The sequence below is a fragment of the Aedes albopictus genome, chromosome 3 (assembly GCF_035046485.1).
Source record: "Aedes albopictus strain Foshan chromosome 3, AalbF5, whole genome shotgun sequence".
NCBI classification, from domain to species: Eukaryota; Metazoa; Arthropoda; class Insecta; order Diptera; family Culicidae; genus Aedes; species Aedes albopictus.
The window spans coordinates 387,284,729-387,305,390 of record NC_085138.1 but is presented as its reverse complement, the minus strand read 5'-3'; the positions used below and the strand labels follow the sequence as shown (position 1 = coordinate 387,305,390).

General features: G+C 39.7%; 2 protein-coding genes across 5 annotated transcripts in view; one reads left to right on the top strand and one right to left on the bottom strand.

The window, feature by feature from the left end:
* Nucleotides 1–20,662, bottom strand: part of LOC109400976 (alsin homolog) — a 125,984-nt gene that overhangs the window by 2,363 nt on the left and 102,959 nt on the right. For both annotated transcript variants that reach the window (XR_009998608.1, XM_062855918.1), the window contains exons 4-7: nucleotides 11,094–12,023; nucleotides 10,304–10,918; nucleotides 844–1,420; nucleotides 28–780 (exon numbers count right to left, since the gene is read on the bottom strand). Coding sequence is in view for 1 of the 2 variants with exons in the window: in XM_062855918.1 (XP_062711902.1) it covers nucleotides 28–780; nucleotides 844–1,420; nucleotides 10,304–10,918; nucleotides 11,094–12,023 (2,875 nt within the window). In the remaining variant the exon portion in view is untranslated. The remainder of the gene's footprint in view (nucleotides 1–27; nucleotides 781–843; nucleotides 1,421–10,303; nucleotides 10,919–11,093; nucleotides 12,024–20,662) is intronic.
* Nucleotides 1–20,662, top strand: part of LOC109399656 (phosphatase Herzog) — a 335,043-nt gene that overhangs the window by 268,029 nt on the left and 46,352 nt on the right. The window lies entirely within an intron of this gene.

The following is a 20,662-nucleotide window of genomic DNA, read 5'->3' as shown; positions in this document are numbered from 1 at the left end:
GGAATTTATCTTCCGGATTCTACTTACCCATCTACCACCGTGGAATCCTTTGGCAACGCTGGAAACATAACCGTCACCACCAGCGTGTAGATCCGACTGACAATGGAGATCCACTCGTTCATGGCCGGTTCACAGAGAATCGAATTCGGTGTAAACTTCCAGCAGCTGTACGTAGAGTAGAAACAGCTGGAAAGCTTCTCGAACAGTTGATGCAACGGGTGGTGCTGGTTCCGGAACGCCTCACCCAGGTAATCTCGCAGCAGGGCCAGCCCTTGCTGGTTGAGCGAAGTGATGCAAAAATCCGGAATTATGTCCAGATCTCGGAAGGGCGACGTCCGACTCTGGTTTCCGGAAGGATTCAACATGAAGTCGTCGTCGTACTCCCGCGAAGTGATTGACGAAAAACTCCGGACGGAGATGTTGTCCAGTGCCGCCAGAGTGTCTCCATTGAGCGTGCCGTTTGGCGTGGTGTTAAGTGACAGTTTGGAATCGGATATACTGGATCGTAGCGATGTGGCCGAAAGTGTGGTTAGTCGGAAACCGCTTTGACAGATTTCAGCCGCCGAGTTCTCGTTGAATTCCGCTATTTTGGTTTCGAAGTTATTTGACTTAAGTTGCTCTTTCCGTTTCGCCCGGCTGATGTAGATTGCTATCTTGTTCCAAATTCTTTTGACATCCATCGAACGGATTTTACTTATATCACTGGTACCGAACACCGACTGAAGGAAGCAGGAGAAGATGGAAGCCCATTTTCGTTCGGCGTTGATCTTAAGGTCCAAGCTGAGTGGAAGATTGATAATCATGAAATAAATTACAATTTACGTTATAACATCAAACACTTACATCGGAACCTTGTTGAAGCGTTGATTCATAGCCATGCTGCCATTGGATATCCTTACATTCTCCCACGTACCCGCAAATGTCCCCGTCATAGTATGGCCACTCATTTTGGTATTGGTGTCGTCCAGTTCGAACGATTCCGATTCGACTTCCCGTTCAGGATAGTAAAAAGTACCCTTCCCATTGGGACCATCGATCGTCAACTCCCCCTTATAATATATCCCACTGGGGAAAATAGCCAATCCACCCGCCGAATTGGATAGTACGTCGTTTGCAAACAGTCCCGCGTAGTACGTTCCATTGGTCGTTATCAGAATCCCGTTTCCGTACTTTTTGTCGTTGGCGAACATTCCGATGTACTTCACCCCGTTTATGCTGTCTTCCACTACCCCGAAACCCTCCTTGAGATCATTTACGAAATCCCCATTGTACTGGTACGAACTGGTAGTCAGCGTTCCGAAGCCACTGTACTTGTCATCTTTGAAGTATCCCTGGTATTTGAAATACTGCTGCGCTGATCCTGTACCCGGGGCATTCTTGAGCTTCCCATAGCCGTTGTACTTGCCGTCGAAAAAGTCACCTGCGGAAGAAGGGTACATGTTTAACATCAAACTTTCGGCATAGCTGGATAACTATTAGCATTAGCATGACATATATAAGAATATACACGATCAGAAGAAATAAGGTGTTAAGAGGTATTAACATTGACTCGTGCAATTATCCTTGGCTCGCCAATAGGAAGCAATCAGTGAAGTACTAGATTGAAAGTAGTGAGCTGGATTTTTGTATGGTGAGATGATCAGTTCTCCATTTCTGTAATGAAATGGTACAAACAGCATGGGTTATATGATTTCTTGACTAATTTGATGCTATTTGAGCAAAAGTTTGAGTAACTGTGTTGTTGTATTATTCATTTCTTGCAACTTCAACAACACAGTTACCCAAGCTTTTGCTCAAACAGCATTAAATTAGGCAAGAATCCATATAACCTATGCTGTTTGCACCATTTCATTGCAGAAATGGAGTACTGATCATCTCACCATACAAAAATCCAGCTCACTACTTTCAATCTAGTACTTCACTGATTGCTTCCTATTCCATACTGGTCGAGACATTTTTTAACTTCCTGGGTATAGTGTATTCTGGGGTATCTTTACTCGAATAATCGATCAGAAAATCGACCTCACAATTTTACTGACATCGTTTAGGCGGGTGAAGAAGCATGAAAGATCATTCCATAGAAAAACTATTGTACTTATTGATTTATTTTAGATCGAAGTCGATATGTGAAATCAAATATCTCCAACAAAAGTTCGCCGAAGTAAAAACGTCGGCATTCTAATAGGACAGATCGGTGAAGTACTAGATTTGTAGTAATGAGCTGAATTTTAGTATGGTGAGAAGGTCAATTCTTCGTTTCTGCACTGAAATGGTGCAAAAAGCGTAGGTATTATGATTCGTTGCCTAATTTGATGCTGTTTGAGCAAAACTTTGGGCAACAGTGTTGTTGTTTTCTCCATTTCTTGCAACATAAACAACATAGTTATCCAAAGTTTTGCTCAAACAGCATCAAATTAGGCAACGAATCATAATACCCACGCTTTTTGTACCATTTCATTGCAGAAACAGAGAACTGACCTTCTCACCATACTAAAATTCAGCTCATTACTACAAATCTAGTACTACACCGAACGTGCCCCATTGAAGCGTCACCGACACAGGCAATTCTTATGCGTCGGCGAACGTCGGCAAGTCAAATATAAACCATAAGCTAATACACGGCTGCAAAACAAGCACCATACAGCTACCAAACTTGTTTTCAGAAACCAATCACTTGTCACTGGGGCTGCCTTTAACTGCACTCTATTCCAATAGGAAGCAATCAGTGAAGTACTAGATTGAAAGTAGTGAGCTGGATTTTTGTATGGTGAGATGATCAGTTCTCCATTTCTGTAATGAAATGGTACAAACAGCATGGGTTATATGATTTCTTGACTAATTTGATGCTATTTGAGCAAAAGTTTGAGTAACTGTGTTGTTGTATTATTCATTTCTTGCAACTTCAACAACACAGTTACCCAAGCTTTTGCTCAAACAGCATTAAATTAGGCAAGAATCCATATAACCTATGCTGTTTGCACCATTTCATTGCAGAAATGGAGTACTGATCATCTCACCATACAAAAATCCAGCTCACTACTTTCAATCTAGTACTTCACTGATTGCTTCCTATTCCATACTGGTCGAGACATTTTTTAACTTCCTGGGTATAGTGTATTCTGGGGTATCTTTACTCGAATAATCGATCAGAAAATCGACCTCACAATTTTACTGACATCGTTTAGGCGGGTGAAGAAGCATGAAAGATCATTCCATAGAAAAACTATTGTACTTATTGATTTATTTTAGACCGAAGTCGATATGTGAAATCAAATATCTCCAACAAAAGTTCGCCGAAGTAAAAACGTCGGCATTCTAATAGGACAGATCGGTGAAGTACTAGATTTGTAGTAATGAGCTGAATTTTAGTATGGTGAGAAGGTCAATTCTTCGTTTCTGCACTGAAATGGTGCAAAAAGCGTAGGTATTATGATTCGTTGCCTAATTTGATGCTGTTTGAGCAAAACTTTGGGCAACAGTGTTGTTGTTTTCTCCATTTCTTGCAACATAAACAACATAGTTATCCAAAGTTTTGCTCAAACAGCATCAAATTAGGCAACGAATCATAATACCCACGCTTTTTGTACCATTTCATTGCAGAAACAGAGAACTGACCTTCTCACCATACTAAAATTCAGCTCATTACTACAAATCTAGTACTACACCGAACGTGCCCCATTGAAGCGTCACCGACACAGGCAATTCTTATGCGTCGGCGAACGTCGGCAAGTCAAATATAAACCATAAGCTAATACACGGCTGCAAAACAAGCACCATACAGCTACCAAACTTGTTTTCAGAAACCAATCACTTGTCACTGGGGCTGCCTTTAACTGCACTCTATTCCAATAGGAAGCAATCAGTGAAGTACTAGATTGAAAGTAGTGAGCTGGATTTTTGTATGGTGAGATGATCAGTTCTCCATTTCTGTAATGAAATGGTACAAACAGCGTGGGTTATATGATTTCTTGACTAATTTGATGCTATTTGAGCAAAAGTTTGGGTAACTGTGTTGTTGTATTATTTATTTCTTGCAACTTCAACAACACGGTTATCAAAACTTTTGCTCAAACAGCATCAAATTAGTCAAGAAATCATATAACCCACGCTGTTTGTACTATTTTATTACAGAAATGGAGAACTGATCATCTCACCATACAAAATTCCAGCTCACTACTTTCAATCTAGTACTTCACTGATTGCTTCCTATTCCGGGAGATTTCCCGGAAGACGTGAAAACTTGAACTAATCGTATAGGCCGTTATGCGATATCATTATAGCTATAAGCTGTAATAAAGAAAGATACCAACACGGCTTGTCGGATGTAAACATTATTGTCAAAACAAGTTTTAAGCGGTACATATAGCTACTACATAAATACTTTACAGCTATCCATCTTTATGCTGTGAAATGATTTAATCCAACTCCGGAAGATTTGCCGGAAGATGTGCAAATCGAATAAGAGTCCCAGCCAATAAAACAGCTGCTTTTATACAGTACGTTTTGTAATGTTGCCAAATACACAAAACAACAGTGCTTCATAGCTGTTTAAAGAACACTATTTCAGCTAAAACCTGCGACGAAGAACCTGTTGGCGCAACCACACAGCTTGTTCAATAGAGGTAATCACGTTCAAATGTATGCGTGCCTTTTTTGTAGATGTAGTTGTGAAACTGCGAGGAAAATATTTGCACTCTTTCCCCGGACGTTAGTTTAATCATTATTTACCCGTTTTACCCAATTGGATTGGGTAATATTTGCATATGCAATCTGAATAGCCTTTGAATCGGCGTGCACTTTTGTGTGAGGAAAAAATCGCGCTAGTGTTCGTGTGTTGAAATGTCACTTATCTCTATATAAACATTACTGCGTTTGACGTTTCACAAGCTTTTGCAGGAAGATGAAGTCGGGTAAGGTTTCTTGGGGCACAGTTGCAGTGACGATTCGTTCGTTGAGAGCTCGTTAGATGGGCTGTCTCGATGGTTGAATGTTCACTGGTTGGGGCAAAACCCAACTAAAAAGCACTGTCATGTCAATGTCAAAACGAGTTTGACGTCTGACCGCCGTCGCATCACAGCTCCTGTATACAGAACGTTTACGCAAGTATGTGAGTGTTCCTTGACGTATTTCTCGTCACTTGCGTGTGTCTAGAGCATTTTGATCAGTTGTCAGTTGCCCCAACGAACGAACACGATTCGCTAATCGGGGCGCAGTCATGACCCAACCAGCGAATCCGGACTGTATTAAGTTTTGTCTGGACTAAAACAAAACGGGCTATTGTTTATGCTATTTATATATTATGTTTCCAGTTCAAAACCGAATTAGCGACATTTTTTCTTTGACTTCCGCTGCTTTTGCCTTGCGTTAAACACAATGTCGGAAGTGGGGCGCTGTATAGAGCACCAGGTGTACAATACAGCGCCCCACTTCCGACATTGTGTTTAACCGAAGACTACTTTATCAAGAAGACATGCAACTCTGTTATTTTCCCATACTAACGGCAAGCGTCACCGAAGGCACCGCCGCCTGGTGAGCTAAGGTGGTACCTTTGTGTAAAAGTGAAAGAGTGTATTGGTACGAGTATGAACATTTACACACACTATCATGAATAGTGCCACCTTCATCCGGGGTGGCGCTGCTAGCAGTGACTCCCGATTTTCAGCAGTGTTGCAAGTCTTCTTGATAATGTGGTCTTCGGTTTAACGCAAGGCAAAAGCAGCGGAAGTCAAAGAAAAAATGTCGCTAATTCGGTTTTGAACTGAAAACATAATATATAGCAGTGGGGCAGCGAAGACATCATCGGGACCAGTGGATACGGAGATCGGGAGTTCGATTCCAAGTAGCGGCAAGTACTTTAATTATTAAATTTTAAGAGCGATAATTCCAGTTTCGCATGAATTGCGTCACGGTATCCATAACCTAATTATATTTAATCGAATAATTTGGGGATGCCGTATAACTATTATTTAACAACTGTGAAAATGCTGAGAAAGCGCTTTCTCAAGATGTTATTCAGTTAATGGTTACATAGGAGCCGAAAAAAGAGCTATGGCTTGGTGACATAGAAGCTGCTCGCGCAGCATATACATGTGGATTAATGTTGTCAGATTCATTGGTATAGGGCTTGCATAGAAGTTTCCGTGTATATGTAGGGCGTGACGGGGCAAGATGGGTCACCTAAGAATGGATCACCATAACTTTGCAAAAACAAATCGTATTGGTTTGTATTCGTCCGCTTCTCTTTAATACACTTGTTAGCTATGCTAAAAGTCGATAAAAAGTTCATTAAATACAAAATATGATGTTATACAAGCAGCTTTAAAAAGTGATCGATTTTGCGCCGTGAAAAAAGTGCGGGGTAAGATGGGTCATCTTTTAAGTAATTCACATTTTCTCAACGAAAAACGTCAAAATATAAGATTTGTTCCGCATTCATATATGCTCCATATCCATACTGAGTAAACAAGAGCTACTAGTAAACATTTTATAAATTTATTTGGAATATAAAAAACTTTACAATATGAGTGGTCCTAAGGCGACTTGAAAATCGATGTTTTCACTAAAAAATTATCATAATTTTATGTTATAATTTTGAGCGTTCATTCCGCTTGTTCAAATTCATTTATAAGATAGTCTTGTAATAAAAAATAATTATCTTTTGAATGCTCCAAAAATACGTTCAAAATTGAAGGTGACCCATCTTGCCCCGCGGCCGTTTATATGGAGAATATATGGAATGTATCGCATAAGAAAAATGATTAAAAACCATTTTATTTTTTATTTTCAATGAGAGTGGATAATTTTTCAATCAATGCCCCAAACTTTTGTATATTCATGCTGGTCACTAACAAAATTATTAACATAATCAAAACATGAGTAATGCGCCCGAAAATGGCGCTGACCCATCTTGCCCCGCAGCACCCTACAACACAGTGACTCAGCATCAAGCCGTATTGAGGACGCTTTGTTGCCGTTTACATCCACAATAAATGTTAGTTGGAGAATTTCGGCTCCGTGAAGCAAAAAAAAAATCGTTTGAGCCCATTTTCAATAAACAATACAACCCGCATTTTGGATACAAATACCTATGCATAAAATTTACCGGTTGCATCATGAAACTAGCAAAAATCATATCGCCCCCTTAATGCTAGAACTAGGTAACTCGTTTTGGAAAGTACGGGTAAAAATGGCTGGTAAAACTTATCCTGCTATAAAACAAACACTTTGTTGGTCTTAAATGAAGCATCATTATGTGTTTTTGAAGTTTCAATCGACGAACTTTTGTTTATTGTGGTGAACGCTCAGATGTAAACAAATTGCTCGCGATTTCGCAAAACCAGTTACCTAGTTCTAGCATTAAGGGGACGATATATGGAAGTGAAACCAGAGTGCGCTCCTATACAACCTGCGGTTTCTTCTTCTTCCACTCTACTACAGTCCAGGGGGCGTTCTTCTTCTGCACGCCCTAACTTGTGGTTGCTGAGGACCTCTCCATGTTCACAAATCTCTGTTCCGTTCGATCCAGGACGGGCCGGCCTTTCTACAGGGGATACTCAAAATAACTGGGACAGGTAAAAATTTCACTTTTCAAGAAATGTTCAAATCGCTGTAACTTTTCGAAAAGGGCATCAAATATTCTCAAATTTTTACTGTAATTTACTAAAAAACCATGGAATAAATTAAATCACCATAACTTTTTTTTTATTAATAATTTCAAATTTAGTCAACTGTTTTTCAAAGTTCATTATTTAAGTCATAAATGATCAAAATTTCATTGCATTCGGTTCATTGAACCCGGAGATATAGCAGCTCAAAATTGGCTATCGGATAATTATACCTTTTTCTAGAAACTTTATAACTTTGTGTAGAATGGCCCGATCCTTCCCAAATTTTGACCACTGATACACAACTAGTTGATGAGCTTACAGTAAAAATTTGAGAATATTTGATGCCCTTTTCGAAAAGTTACAGCGAGTTGAACATTTTTTGAAAAGTGATAATTTTGCCTGTCCCAGTTATTTTGAGTATCCCCTGTAGGCCCACCCTTACAATCTTTCCGGGACGCCTGGCTGGGGTCCCACTTGCCGGCTTTACTGCCGACCTTCGGGATTACAGACGCCAAGCCTAACGGGCGTCGCCTGGTAGCTCCTCAGCTGACGTTTGCCTCACACGCTTTTGCGATTGCAATCGCATCCGCCTAGGTGGGTTTCAGGACCATCCTTACGACGGTCCTGTTTCCCCTGGTTTAGGGCGGTCGGGAGGTAGTTCTGCTTCTTATTTACATTTTCGTCAAAAGTGGTTCCAGTTCCCCATTACCTAAGCTTTTTTCAGATGTTCAGATGGTCGATGTTAAGTCAGAGGGTACAAAGTTACAAAATTGACGAAAATTAGATTTTTAGGGCTACTTGGAACATTCACCCAATTTTCTTAATGTTACAATTAACGAGAGTTATATCACAATTGTCTTTTGATTGAACTGCAAATATCGATAATAGTGTGCAGTCAGAGTAGACCATATGCTTGATGTCAAGAGAGCAGAAAAAATAGGTATTGGTTAAAATCCAATAAATAAAATAGTTGATCATCCAGATGTGACGTATTTTCTGATGATTATTGATCAAGAAAGCACATGAAATTCCATTTTATTATGGTCATTATCGTATTTTACAGATCATCGTGTTGAAGCATATTGTGGCATTTCACGTGCAGAAAGAGTGGACCATGTGTCTCTAAGAAAAATAGTTGAAATTACCTTATTCTTCGTAATCTTTTCCAAATCAAAATAGGTATGTTTGTTTAGTAGCTGTTGGGCATCATATTGAAATGTGTCAATACCCGTTTCATGAAGAAATTGATTTTACCGATTACATATTTCAGAATTGTGTACTTGGTTCACTCTGTCTGAACGAATTTTTGAAAAATGCTTCTTCTTCTTCTTCTTTATGGCTCTACGTCCCAACTGGGACTTGACCTGCCTCGCTTCAACTTAGTGTTCATTGAGCACTTCCACAGTTATTAATTGAAGGGCTTTCTTTGCCTGCCATTGCATGGAATTGTATATTGTGAGGCAAGCACAATGATACACTATGCCCAGGGAGTCGGGAAAATTTTCCCGACTGGAACGGGAATCGAACCCGCCGTCTCCGGATTGGCGATCCATAGCCTTAACCAATAGGCTAACTGGAGACCCCCAATTTGAAAAATGCCAGTCCTCTGAATATATTATTATTAACTGTGTAACTACAATATTTCAAATAACGTACCGAGCTGTGAAAATACATTCAAAAAGTTGTTAGCTATTAAATGTTCAAGTTAAGAATTCTTAAATAGCTCATTAATTGACTACCCTTCATGTGGTATTGAGCTGTTGTACTTGGTCCACTCTGCCTGAACATAAAAATTGAAAATGGTAATCAACAGTGTAATAACAGAAATATCGAATTTCAAACTTCCTGCTCACATTATACACTACTCCTATTAACTGTTGTCCTACTTGTGCATTATTTTTTCATCAAATATGTAAAAACTTGAGAGTGAACTGTAGTAGTTGGTTGAAGATTTTCCAAAAACCGTTCAGTCAAAGTGGACTAAGTACATTCAATTACTTAGCAATTTCTCGGTTTCAAGCTTTATTTTACGTTTTTTCGCGATCGATACAGAGCGATGCTGTGATGAATAGTTATTAAGATTTATGGCAAAAATTCAAGAGCATTTGTTGAAAAACTCAAAACTTATAGAGTTGCAAACTTTAAAGTCGTTTTTCTAGAAATTAAGTAAAAGACACATGGTCCTCTCTGACTTAACGCCGACCAGATTTGCAGGATTTCAACGAAAATCGTAGCAATCCAAATTTGATGTTTTATTCAACCTTGTCATTATGTCATTATCTTTTGGAAGCTCGAACGACACAGACGTCAAAATCAGTAAACTAGTACATCATCGGCCCTCAACTCGGTTCACGAAAACGGGCTCAGCCAGAAAAAAGAAGAAGTAAACTAGTAGAAGAAAAAAATCTAAATCCTTTCGAGAAATATGTACCCTGGTGGAGCCCTTCCAAACATTTACGACTGCTGTGGAGGACCTTGCGGACCATGCTGCCCACCTTCCCCTGGCCCGTGCTGCTATCCCTGCAGTTATCCTGCTCCGTGCGTATCCACCCGGTTCGTGTACGGACACATGCATTTTGACCACACGATGCGACTACGAAACAGCGGATTTTACGATTGAGTTAAATTCGAACGAAGTATGGAAATAAAATTCTCTATCTGATGAATAATTTCCCGAGTTTTTTTTTTGTACTCACCCTCATAAACCGTCTCGATCCCGTACAGGGTACGATTCATGCGTCCACACCCAGTGATGTCCCCATGGTACAGCTCGCCTCGGTACGAACGGTCCTTCCCCTTGAGCTGCCCGATTCCATCAATTTGACCAACCTTCCACAAGCCGTAGTACTCCATTCCGCCGTACTTGGCGTGCTTATCGCTGAACCGGTACGAGCTGTACCGATACATGGGCTGCTTCGACGTGGGGTCCTTTTTCAGGACCTTCATCACGTGCCGTTTGAGCTCGTTCAGCCAAACCATCTTATCTTCCGAGTTCATCGTGTAGCAGCGTAGGTTCTCCTCCGGTGTGATGACGCTTATCATGAACCTAAGCTTTTCCCGGTGTTTGTTTTTGAACGTTTCCTTGATTTCCGCCGAGATCCAAATCAAATCCAGCGGGTATTCTACTATTTGTGTCCCGGACAGGTACGCCAGACAATCCGAGAATAGGACGATCCGCGGCGAGGAGAAAAATATGTTGACTTCCAGCAGTTTGAGGGGTACTTCCATCGAATCCAGTACGACCCTGCGATGCGATTCCCGCAGGGCGTACCACCGTAGGTTATCCTCATTGAGCCAAAATGCTTTGGTCGCTTTAGAGAAATGAAAAAAAAAACTTTGAATTAGGTATGCTTAAAAAATAACTTGGAACTGCAGAACATAAACATAAAAACATATGTACAACATTATTGAGATATCAGAAGACTTTTGAATAAGCTCTTCAATGTCCTGAAAGAAATACATATAAAGCTCCCAATATCAAATTACCTTTCGTGAGCTTGCCCATCTCTTCGGTGACTTCCTCGTTCAGAAACCGGAGCCACTCGCTCTTCACGTTCAGCAGCCGGGTTTCCACCGGTTCGCTCAGCGTTTTGCTCGAATTGACTAGAATTTCACTCAGTTCGATAACGTTCTTTACATTATCCAGATAGATTTGGAGCAGCTTCAGTTCCGGATCGTGCATCAGCCCGAGACAGTCGCTGTCGCTGTAGCACTTGACGATCTGCCTGTACAGGAAATGGAACTCTTCGTGCAGCAAAAGCGACATAATTTTCGTGATATCGTTATCTAGAGCAAATTTGTACAAAGATTTCAAATTCAGCAACATTAGATAGAACAGTCGCGTGCACGAACGATAGAAAAAGTGCGGCGCCAGCACGCTGGAGGTGTTTTTCATTATTTTAGCAATGTTGTGCTCTTTGAAATGCTTAAGTAGATTTTGTACCGTGGCTTGTTCTTTGGTGTAGATTCGGAGCAGGTCTTTATTGAGCGGAAGGTGGTTTACGATAATGAGGCTATCGCTAGCTAATATCAGGGGTAATTCATCCAGAGCGATATTATCAGGCACCTCCATCCATCGCTTCCTATCTGCGCACTCGTAGTGTAAGCTTACATCATCCAACCGAACGTCATGAATGCGCAAATCATTCGTAACGATGTAGGTTTCAAAGTTTCCCGACGCGACATCCAAAATGTTCCGGAAGCGATGGAACAGCGTTGGCGTGCTGGCAGTTTTCAGCAAGAGGCTGCTACTGTCCAGGGAGGCTTGATTCTTATTGTTATCACCCCAAAGGTACAGTTGACCTTCCAGGGTTAGGGCCGACGAGTAGTCGCAGCAGGTGGCTATCTTCGAAACGTTGAACAATTTGAGGTGGATGATTTTGTCCCGTCGGATTTGGTCGCCGGTGCCGAGTTGACCTGATAGGGAAAGAGATAAGAGAAACACTCATCAATTAATTACACTAGTTTACAAAATAAAACGAAAGTCGTGAACTTCTGTCAACGACCAAAATTTTTGAAGCATAATTTAGCGCTGATTTCGAAACCGTGCTTCAAAAAATTTAAAGTACCTCGAACAGTTTTTGAGTTTTAGCTCAATATCGAGTTTTACAACTTTTTGAAATATGGAATTTAATAAAATTCAAATATGTTGCGTTTTGTTCAACCAATTTTAAATCTTTTTCCATAAATTAAAAGCTGAATATAATACCATTCGATCATCTGAATGCAGGTTTTGCGTCAGATTGATAAAATTCAAGATATTGGCGAGCTTTGGGAACGATCTCCTTAAATTTTAGCAAAATTTTCAACGATATATGAAGAAATGTATTTTTTTCAATAAGAAAAATACAATTTAAAAATTCTTTCTCAACGTTTTTTTTTTTGACATATCATATGTAGGCGAGATACACTAAAAAATTCAGCTCAATCGGAGCATTGATTACGGAGAATGAGATGTGTGAAGTGAGCGACTTTGCTTAAAAATAGAACAAAAATCGATTTCAAATCATCAACCTTGTGTGGAAAGTTGAAAAAATTTCCGCTCTACTGTAATTTTTTTCCTTCGCGTTTTTGAACTCAGGGCATAATTCTACACCATAAACGATGATCAGCTTACCGAGTTCAAAAATGCTGTAAACTAATGTTATATACTAATTATGTGCATGATTACGTTCTTGGTCATCAATTGTGGAATTTAGAAGGAAAATGAATTATAATGCTCTCACAGTATTTAACAAGGAGTATCAAACTTTTTCTGCTCGCGACCCACTTTTATTTAGATCCCTATGGAATCCAATAGGGTAAAAAATCTAGCTTTGAACTAGTCGAATTGTAATCCTAATTTGAACCATTTCGAAATTCATTAAAATGACACACTTTTCGGGCAAATATATATATATATTTTTTTGCTAGGTTTCTAGCTGCACTCTGAATAGAGTTGAAACCTATTGGGAATCTTGATATATGTAACGAACAAATCATTATTTGGTCTAACTTGGTTGCAGGTTTAACAAGTGAAGTGAAAAACTATGTGTCAAACTATGTCGGGATGCCAATGCCTACTTGATCTTCAACACCCCCTCTTGATCCGACATCTTTGGACAGGTCATAGGCTCCTCTCTGGTTGCATACACCACGCAGTTTCACGGTCGAGTTTGCATTAGTCCTCCAAGATTCAAGCAGCAGCTTATTAGCTTTTTTCTTGAGGAAACCACTGCTCGATTGTTGAACACGTCGTATGCCTTTCTTGGTTTTGTCACCGGTTCCTTCGCTTTGTCAATCTTGATATCGTTGCACATGCCTGTCACACTGCATCACCGGAAGCCGGGAAGAGGGCTTCAATTTATCCGGACAATCAACCAGCCTTCAATCTTCTCAGCTTCATCTCCATCATGCGGGACATCATTTCCTCCCTCTGACTCGCTTGTCTGATCCTCTCAGTGCTTAGTTTGATATCTTGATGTCCAATTCATAGAGATTTCCTCTCAGCAATGCCGTCGCAATCACAATATTACCTTTCTTCAATACAGCAACGCTTCTCTCAAATATTACGGTAACGCCAGCCTTCGTCAAACGCTTAACCGACAACAAGTTCTCCCGCAGCTCTGGAACATAGAGCACCTGGTTGATGTTTAGTGGTACTCCTCTGTTACTCAGACCGTCAATAACGCCAACCGCTTCCGCTTCCAGAGTCTGCCCTTCCTTTGCAATGTCGAGAATGATCGGTGATTCTAGTTGCCTTGCCGATGAAAATGCCATCAAATCGTTCACTACATGGTCACTCGCGCCGGAATCCAGTCTGAACGTCAACTTGCTTGAGCCATTCCGTTGACCACCGTGCCGATCCATCAGAAAACTTACCGCCTTCCTGTTTGCCGCTGCTGATTCCGAGCTGCACTCCTCTTCGCAATCCTTTTTCATGTGGCCTTTCTTTCCACACCTATGGCACCGGCCGCCGAATTTCGTCTGCTTGAACCACGCTTTTTCTCCAGAAAACGCCGTGGGTACCTCTTCAAACGAACCATGATAACGTTCCTGTTGCTTCATCTCCTCCGCAAGCAGCCGCTGCTTCACGTGGTTCAGCGTTATGTCATCATCCCCCAGGTTTTCGAGCACCGTGATGAGAGGATCATTATGAATCTGGAAGCGTTCCGAACAGTGATACCACCATATCCGCATCCGACAGCTTCGCACCAGCAACACGTAGTTGGCGGATCAAGTCTTCAAATGCCACCAGGTGTTCACGCATCGACGAACCTTCCTTCATCTTTAAACGGCTCAACTGCTTCCGCACCAGGTTCTGCGTTCCCAAGGATTTCTTCGCAAACGTGTTTTGCAAGCTTGTCCACATAGCCTTGGCCGCCCGGATAAAAATCAACCATAGGGTGTTTGGTGAAAACCATTTCTGCACCATACAGTGTACCAGCTACAATAAAGTGTACTGTAATGAAATGGTTCGCTATACTATACATTGACATTGGATTTTTATGTAACAATATATCATACTGTTTTTCTTACGTTTGAACCATTCACTTTTCCGAAACATTATTTTTCCGTGAATTTTTAATTATTTATTCAGTTTAAGATTTTTCCGTGCTTTGTTTTGTTGATGCTTGTGACTTTTTTGATGCAAAGGCAAGGAACGAGAAAAAAGTGAATAAGTTGAAACATCAATTTAAAGTCATTAAAATGTTTAAATCAATGGTAAACCAGATGTCCTAAGAACTGCAGGTCCAAGAGATATGGCGGGCTAGGTGTGTAGAGTGCGATGAGAGAAATACGAATGTAGGCCAACCCGGAAAGATGCAGGTCAGATTACCGTAAATCAGTGGATGGGTTAAACACTATTCTTTTGGTATTTGCATTTAGGGGAGTTTTCTCCTCTTCTCTCATGTGAACTTGCCTTCGACCACAATCGAATCAAATGCGATTGACAAACTTTATCTTTGACGTAGAGCCATCTTTAACATATGGACTGGACTGAACACTGAATTGACTTCTAATATAGGTTCGTCTGCGGGTTCGCTTTTTAACCTAACTTATATTTGAATCGAACTTGACAGTTTTCTCATGAGTTGTTATGTATTTCAAACTTTAGTCAAACTGGAGCCTCAATATTGCAATAACGGTTAAGCACGCTGTAATGATACTTATGTACCTCGTCACCCACTTCATGCAACTACATTAGTGGTCTAATAACACTTAGCGCGCTCGGCATAGTTCCATCATGCCGCTCAAAGTGTTGCCACAAATAATGCTTAGTTTGCAAAACCCGGTTATCTGGCTGGTGGGGCATGGGAGCCTAAGCTTCAACTGTTAATGCAATCAGAGACTACTCAGACTTAGACGTGGGCGATCCAATATATGAAGGGTTATTCAAAACGCTCTGGAGAATTCCCAAAGCGCATTCTTAAATGCTAGTAAGCCTAAAGTGCCATTAACAGGAGGAAAATGACAAGATAATATAACAATATATGGTTTATGTAATGTAAAACAATACAACATAACAAAAGAGAATCATTCCACAACCATTTGATTAAATGTATAACCAGTAGTGAAATTACAATTAAAAACAATTTATTTACGGTACATTTTATTGTTTGAAACCATTCATGTACCATACAATGTACGATATATTTAAACCCACGTATCAGTATTTTGAACAATTCATTAACAATAAAATGTATGGTTTTGCAAAAAAATATATATGGAGAAAAATATTTTTTTATATTGTTACGATACTTAACAACCTGTATAATATATTGTAAAAATCTTATTTACAATTCACGGTATGGTATTTACATTACATCTTATTGTTTTTGTATTTTTTATTTATACAGTGGTGTCTATTGTAAAAATATGGTTCTAAATAGTACTGTTACAATACAACGTTCGGTTTTTCTATTGTATTTTTTATTCGGGCGACTTCTTCTCCCGTATAACTTCAAGGCACTCATCAGCGAGGAATCCGATCAGCAAGGATTTTGCTTTCTTATCCACCTCTGCAAATTTGGCCTTCAAAGCTTCTTGCGCGGGAGGGTCCTCCGTCAACGTATGGTCTACTCCTATTGCTTCCAGGTAAGTGCAAACACGGAGACTCCAGTTGTGAAATCCAGGTCCTCGCCGGAACTGCGGGATTCCGTTAACCGCTGCGTCTTTACTGGTCGAGCCCATAACCTATTGGGAATCTTACGTAACGAACAAATCTTTATTTGGTCTAACTTGGTTGGAGGTGTAACAAGAAGTGAAACGAAAAACTATGTGTCAAACTATGTTGGGATCACCAATGCCTACTTGATCTTCAACAAAACCTCTACACTAGACCCGAAGATAGAAAAGAGTACGTAATCTTTCAGAAGCAGTTTAACAGCCGTACTGTTACAAACTGACTCAGAAAGTTACGGCAGAGGATGGGAAAGTTTTCAATTGGTCAGTCAGTCAGGATTTGCCTATGTAGTGTTACGGTCACTCGGTTTATACTTGACTTCTTGTTTGATTTTGTGCTATGGAATATGTTATCACTGATAAAATTGCAAAGTTAAACTTTATACAGCTTTAGAATATACAATCTATAAGACATTGCAACCGTTATTTCTATATGTGCAATCATACACACTATAGCACACGTTTTAGCTTCAATGATGTGATCTATAAAACGTATTTATGCAGCTCATTTTATTTATGTGTGTGCAAACATAAGAATTAAAGATAAGATGTTATAGTTAAAAATTATATTGTCTCATTTTCATTTTCATTTTGCAGCATTTGGTGGGGCAATGAGAGCGCAAGTCAGTCCAAAGCCGATGATAAGGAGGGGTAATGGCTGAATAGTCTTTGCTGACCACATAAACGCCATGGGATAGGAAAAGGGGAATTTTGGTGTGGGATTAGGGTGTTGGTACAGACTTGACAATATCAATGCTATTCAGATGCAAAATAATTTTAAAGCTCAACAGTGAATCGCATACCATCCAAAACCAAAAAACAATAATCCACAAAATGCCAAACAAGTCATAGAAAGAAAAAGCGCCCGATTGTTTATTTTGTTCAACAAACGGAAACTTCTACACTCTCCGACTCGCCAGTCACCCCGGAAAAAATGTCCCTTCAGTTCAGGAAAATATATTATTTCCAATTAAGCCTTTAATCGAATTGTCCGCGTGGTCTTGTAGTACCCCTACTAGGTAAGAATCAGTCATTGCCATACATATTAAATGCTAGACATGACCCCATGGATAGCATTTGCATATGTAAAAGCTTTGCTGATGTGACTTTCCTATTAGGCAATTCTCTCATCTCATGTTTGTCTTCAAAACCTTGTCAAGCATAGAAAATTGAAGTTGATAAGCAATACATTATAAGGTTCGAATTCCCATAGAATGAGATCATTAAATTTTATTCGCACTACAACACCATAGAAGATAATATCACATTGGCTGATTACAGTACAAATGCGAAAAACCTCCCTTTTCCAACTATCCGCAACCCAGGGACGCGCCCTGTTGGATTTCGAAAGCCTCGGAGAATATTACAAACCTTCAATGGCATTCCCATACACTAACCCACATTGCCCATTCAGGGGTCTGACTGGGCCTATTATCCTCCCTCAGTTTGTAATATTCTCACCAACTTGGAATTATATTTTCCCGGCACATAAATGACTTCGACAAATGTTCGATATACTATGCAGCATCATGATCAGTATAACTATATCAGATGAATTGAAGATCTGATTTTTACAGAATTGTTTGCCATTGATTATACATTCAGCTATTCCAATCATTACTGCAAAGCACATCGGCCACATGCCTGAATTCAAAGCTTCCTGGAAGATATAATCCAAGCCCAGGGAGTTAAAAATTATATTGTCTCACACATAAATTTAAAGTTTGGGGACTCAGTCAAATATCAAGCTTGCAACGGCCATCTTGTGCATCGCACTTTGCAAACGATTGCGGTGAAAATTGTAGTTGTAAGGGTAATAATTCGTTTTATTATTTATTTTTTGTACAATAACAGGTAAAATCATGTTTTCTCATCGTTTTAGCTATCAATAATCCATAAATGCCGCGGAAGGAAGAGGAGCGTTTACTTCGATTATTCAGCGGAAAAAGTTTTATCAACAGGAGAAAAAATGTGCAGGAAAAAAGGAATCTTCTCCGGGAAGCTTCTGGCACTGGCAAAGGATCATCTACCACCTAATCTAGCAATTGCCGCAGCCCTTGTGATGAAAATAGAAATCCGACACATTCTTATCAGAAGCCGGAGGAGTTAAACTAGTCAGCCGTTAGGGAATTAAGTAGTCTATGGCGTTACTGCAACAATTTCGTGTAAGGTCAAGATTATCATGGTCATCCATGCCTAAATATATGAAGATGTTACATTTTAATAATAGAATACGAAATAAAATAATTAAACAGCAAAAACATGTGGGGTAATTTATTATTTCTAATATGATTTTTATGAATTTCTTATATATAACTATCATATGCTGCCAAATGTCATTGTTATAAACCCCACACATAAATTTTATTTATAGAACTGCATGGAATGTATGCAATTCTGTAAATAGATTTTATTTAAGGAGACGCTTGTTTTATGTTTGCCTAATATATGTTTTATAGATAATGGCAAATTGCAAAAATCTGTGTAGTTTCACACATAATAAGAATATGGAAAATAGTCTCAGTGTAGGGTCTGGGACCATTTGGGCAGGAGCACCGATTTTGGGCACTTGCTGCTATAACTCAGTCAATTTCGAACCAATTGATATGACATTTTGTGGATCTGTGTCATTTGTCATAAAGTCATTTGGCCGTTAAGGCCGTTTGGCATAAGGTCACTTGGCATAAATATATTTGGCATAATGGACACTTGGTATTATAAAGAAGGGTGCATTTCGATTATGCTAAATGTACATTATGTCAAATGATCGTTATGCCAAATGTCTTTATGCCAAGTGACCTTATGCCAAACGACCTCATGCCAAATATCCTGCTCCCACATTTTGTAAATGGATAGATACTTTGCGTATCTGATCGTATTCCAAAAATTAAATCAATTGGCTGAAAATTGACTGAGCTACAGCAGCAAGTGCCCAAAATAGGTGCTCCTGTTCAAATGGTTCCAGACCCTAATTTGATCAAATCAATGTTTAAAGCCAACACCCGGAGAAAAACTAACCATAGGGCAAGCCATAGAGTGTTTGGTGAAAACCATTCCTGCACCATACAGTGTACCAGCTACAATAATGTATATTGTAATGAAATGGTTCGCTAAAAGCTTCGCACATTGTAGCTACTATACATTTACATTTTATTTTTATGTAACAATATATTATAATGTTTTTCTTACGTTTGAACCATTCACTTTTCCGAAACATTATTTTTCCGTGCATTTTTAAGTATTTATTAGGTTTTAGATTTTTTCTGTGCTTTGTTTTGTTCATGTTTGTGACTTTTTTGATGCAAAGGAAAGGAAAGAAAAAAAGTGAATAAGTTGAAACATCAATTTAAAGTCAATAAAATGTTTAAATATGTAGTGAACCAGATGTCTTAAGAACTGCAGATCCAAGAGATATGGCGGGCTAGGTATGTAGAGTGAGATGAGAGGAATACGATTGACGAACTTTATCTTTGACGTAGAGCCATCTTTAACATATGGACTGGACTGAACACTGAAAGAAATTCTTATATAGGTTCGTCTGTGGGCTCGCTTTTTAACCTAACTTATACTTGAATCGAACTTGACAGTTTTCTCATGAGTTGTTATGTATTTCCCCGTGTATTTCAAACTTTAGTCAAACTGGAGCCTCAATATTGCAATAACGGTTAAGCACGCTGTAATGATACCTCGTCACCCACTTCATGCAACTACATTAGTGGTCTAATAATACTTAGCGCGCTCGGCATAGTTACATCATGCCGCTCAAAGTGTTGCCACAAATAATGCTTAGTTTGCGAAACCCGGTTATCTGGCTGGTGGGACATGGGAGCCTAAGCCTCAACTGTTAGGCTGCGGCCAGAATGGACGCGTCACGCGACGCGACGCGGTGCGGCGCGTTTTTGACGCGGCTTCCAACGCGGCTTGATAGCCACAGTGAACGCGGTGCAACGCGTCTGTTCGTAAAGCAAACTGAAAAGTTTTCATAATTTCCCTCACCTTTGCACATGAATACTGACCATAACTATTTTATTAATTAGTTATTATATTAAACTGACCATAATTATTTTATCTTTCGAATTACAACAAACGGTGAGAAGTTTTGATAAGATTTTTTGGATATGTATTGGATCACTTCACACCATCAATGTATAATTCCCAACTCGGGTTGCAGAGACAGTTTGTGATAGGTTCGTCTTGACAACAAGTAGCACACAATCAAAGCGAGCTGTCTCCTCTCTATCGGTTTAAAGCAGTGGTCACCAAACTGCGGCCCGCGGGCCACATGTGGCCCTTGAGAAGGTTTAGTGCGGCCCGCGATCTGATTTTCGAATATATTAGAAAGATTTCAAAAACTAAAAGCAGACACTTTTATCAAAGCCCTTTTAAGAAGT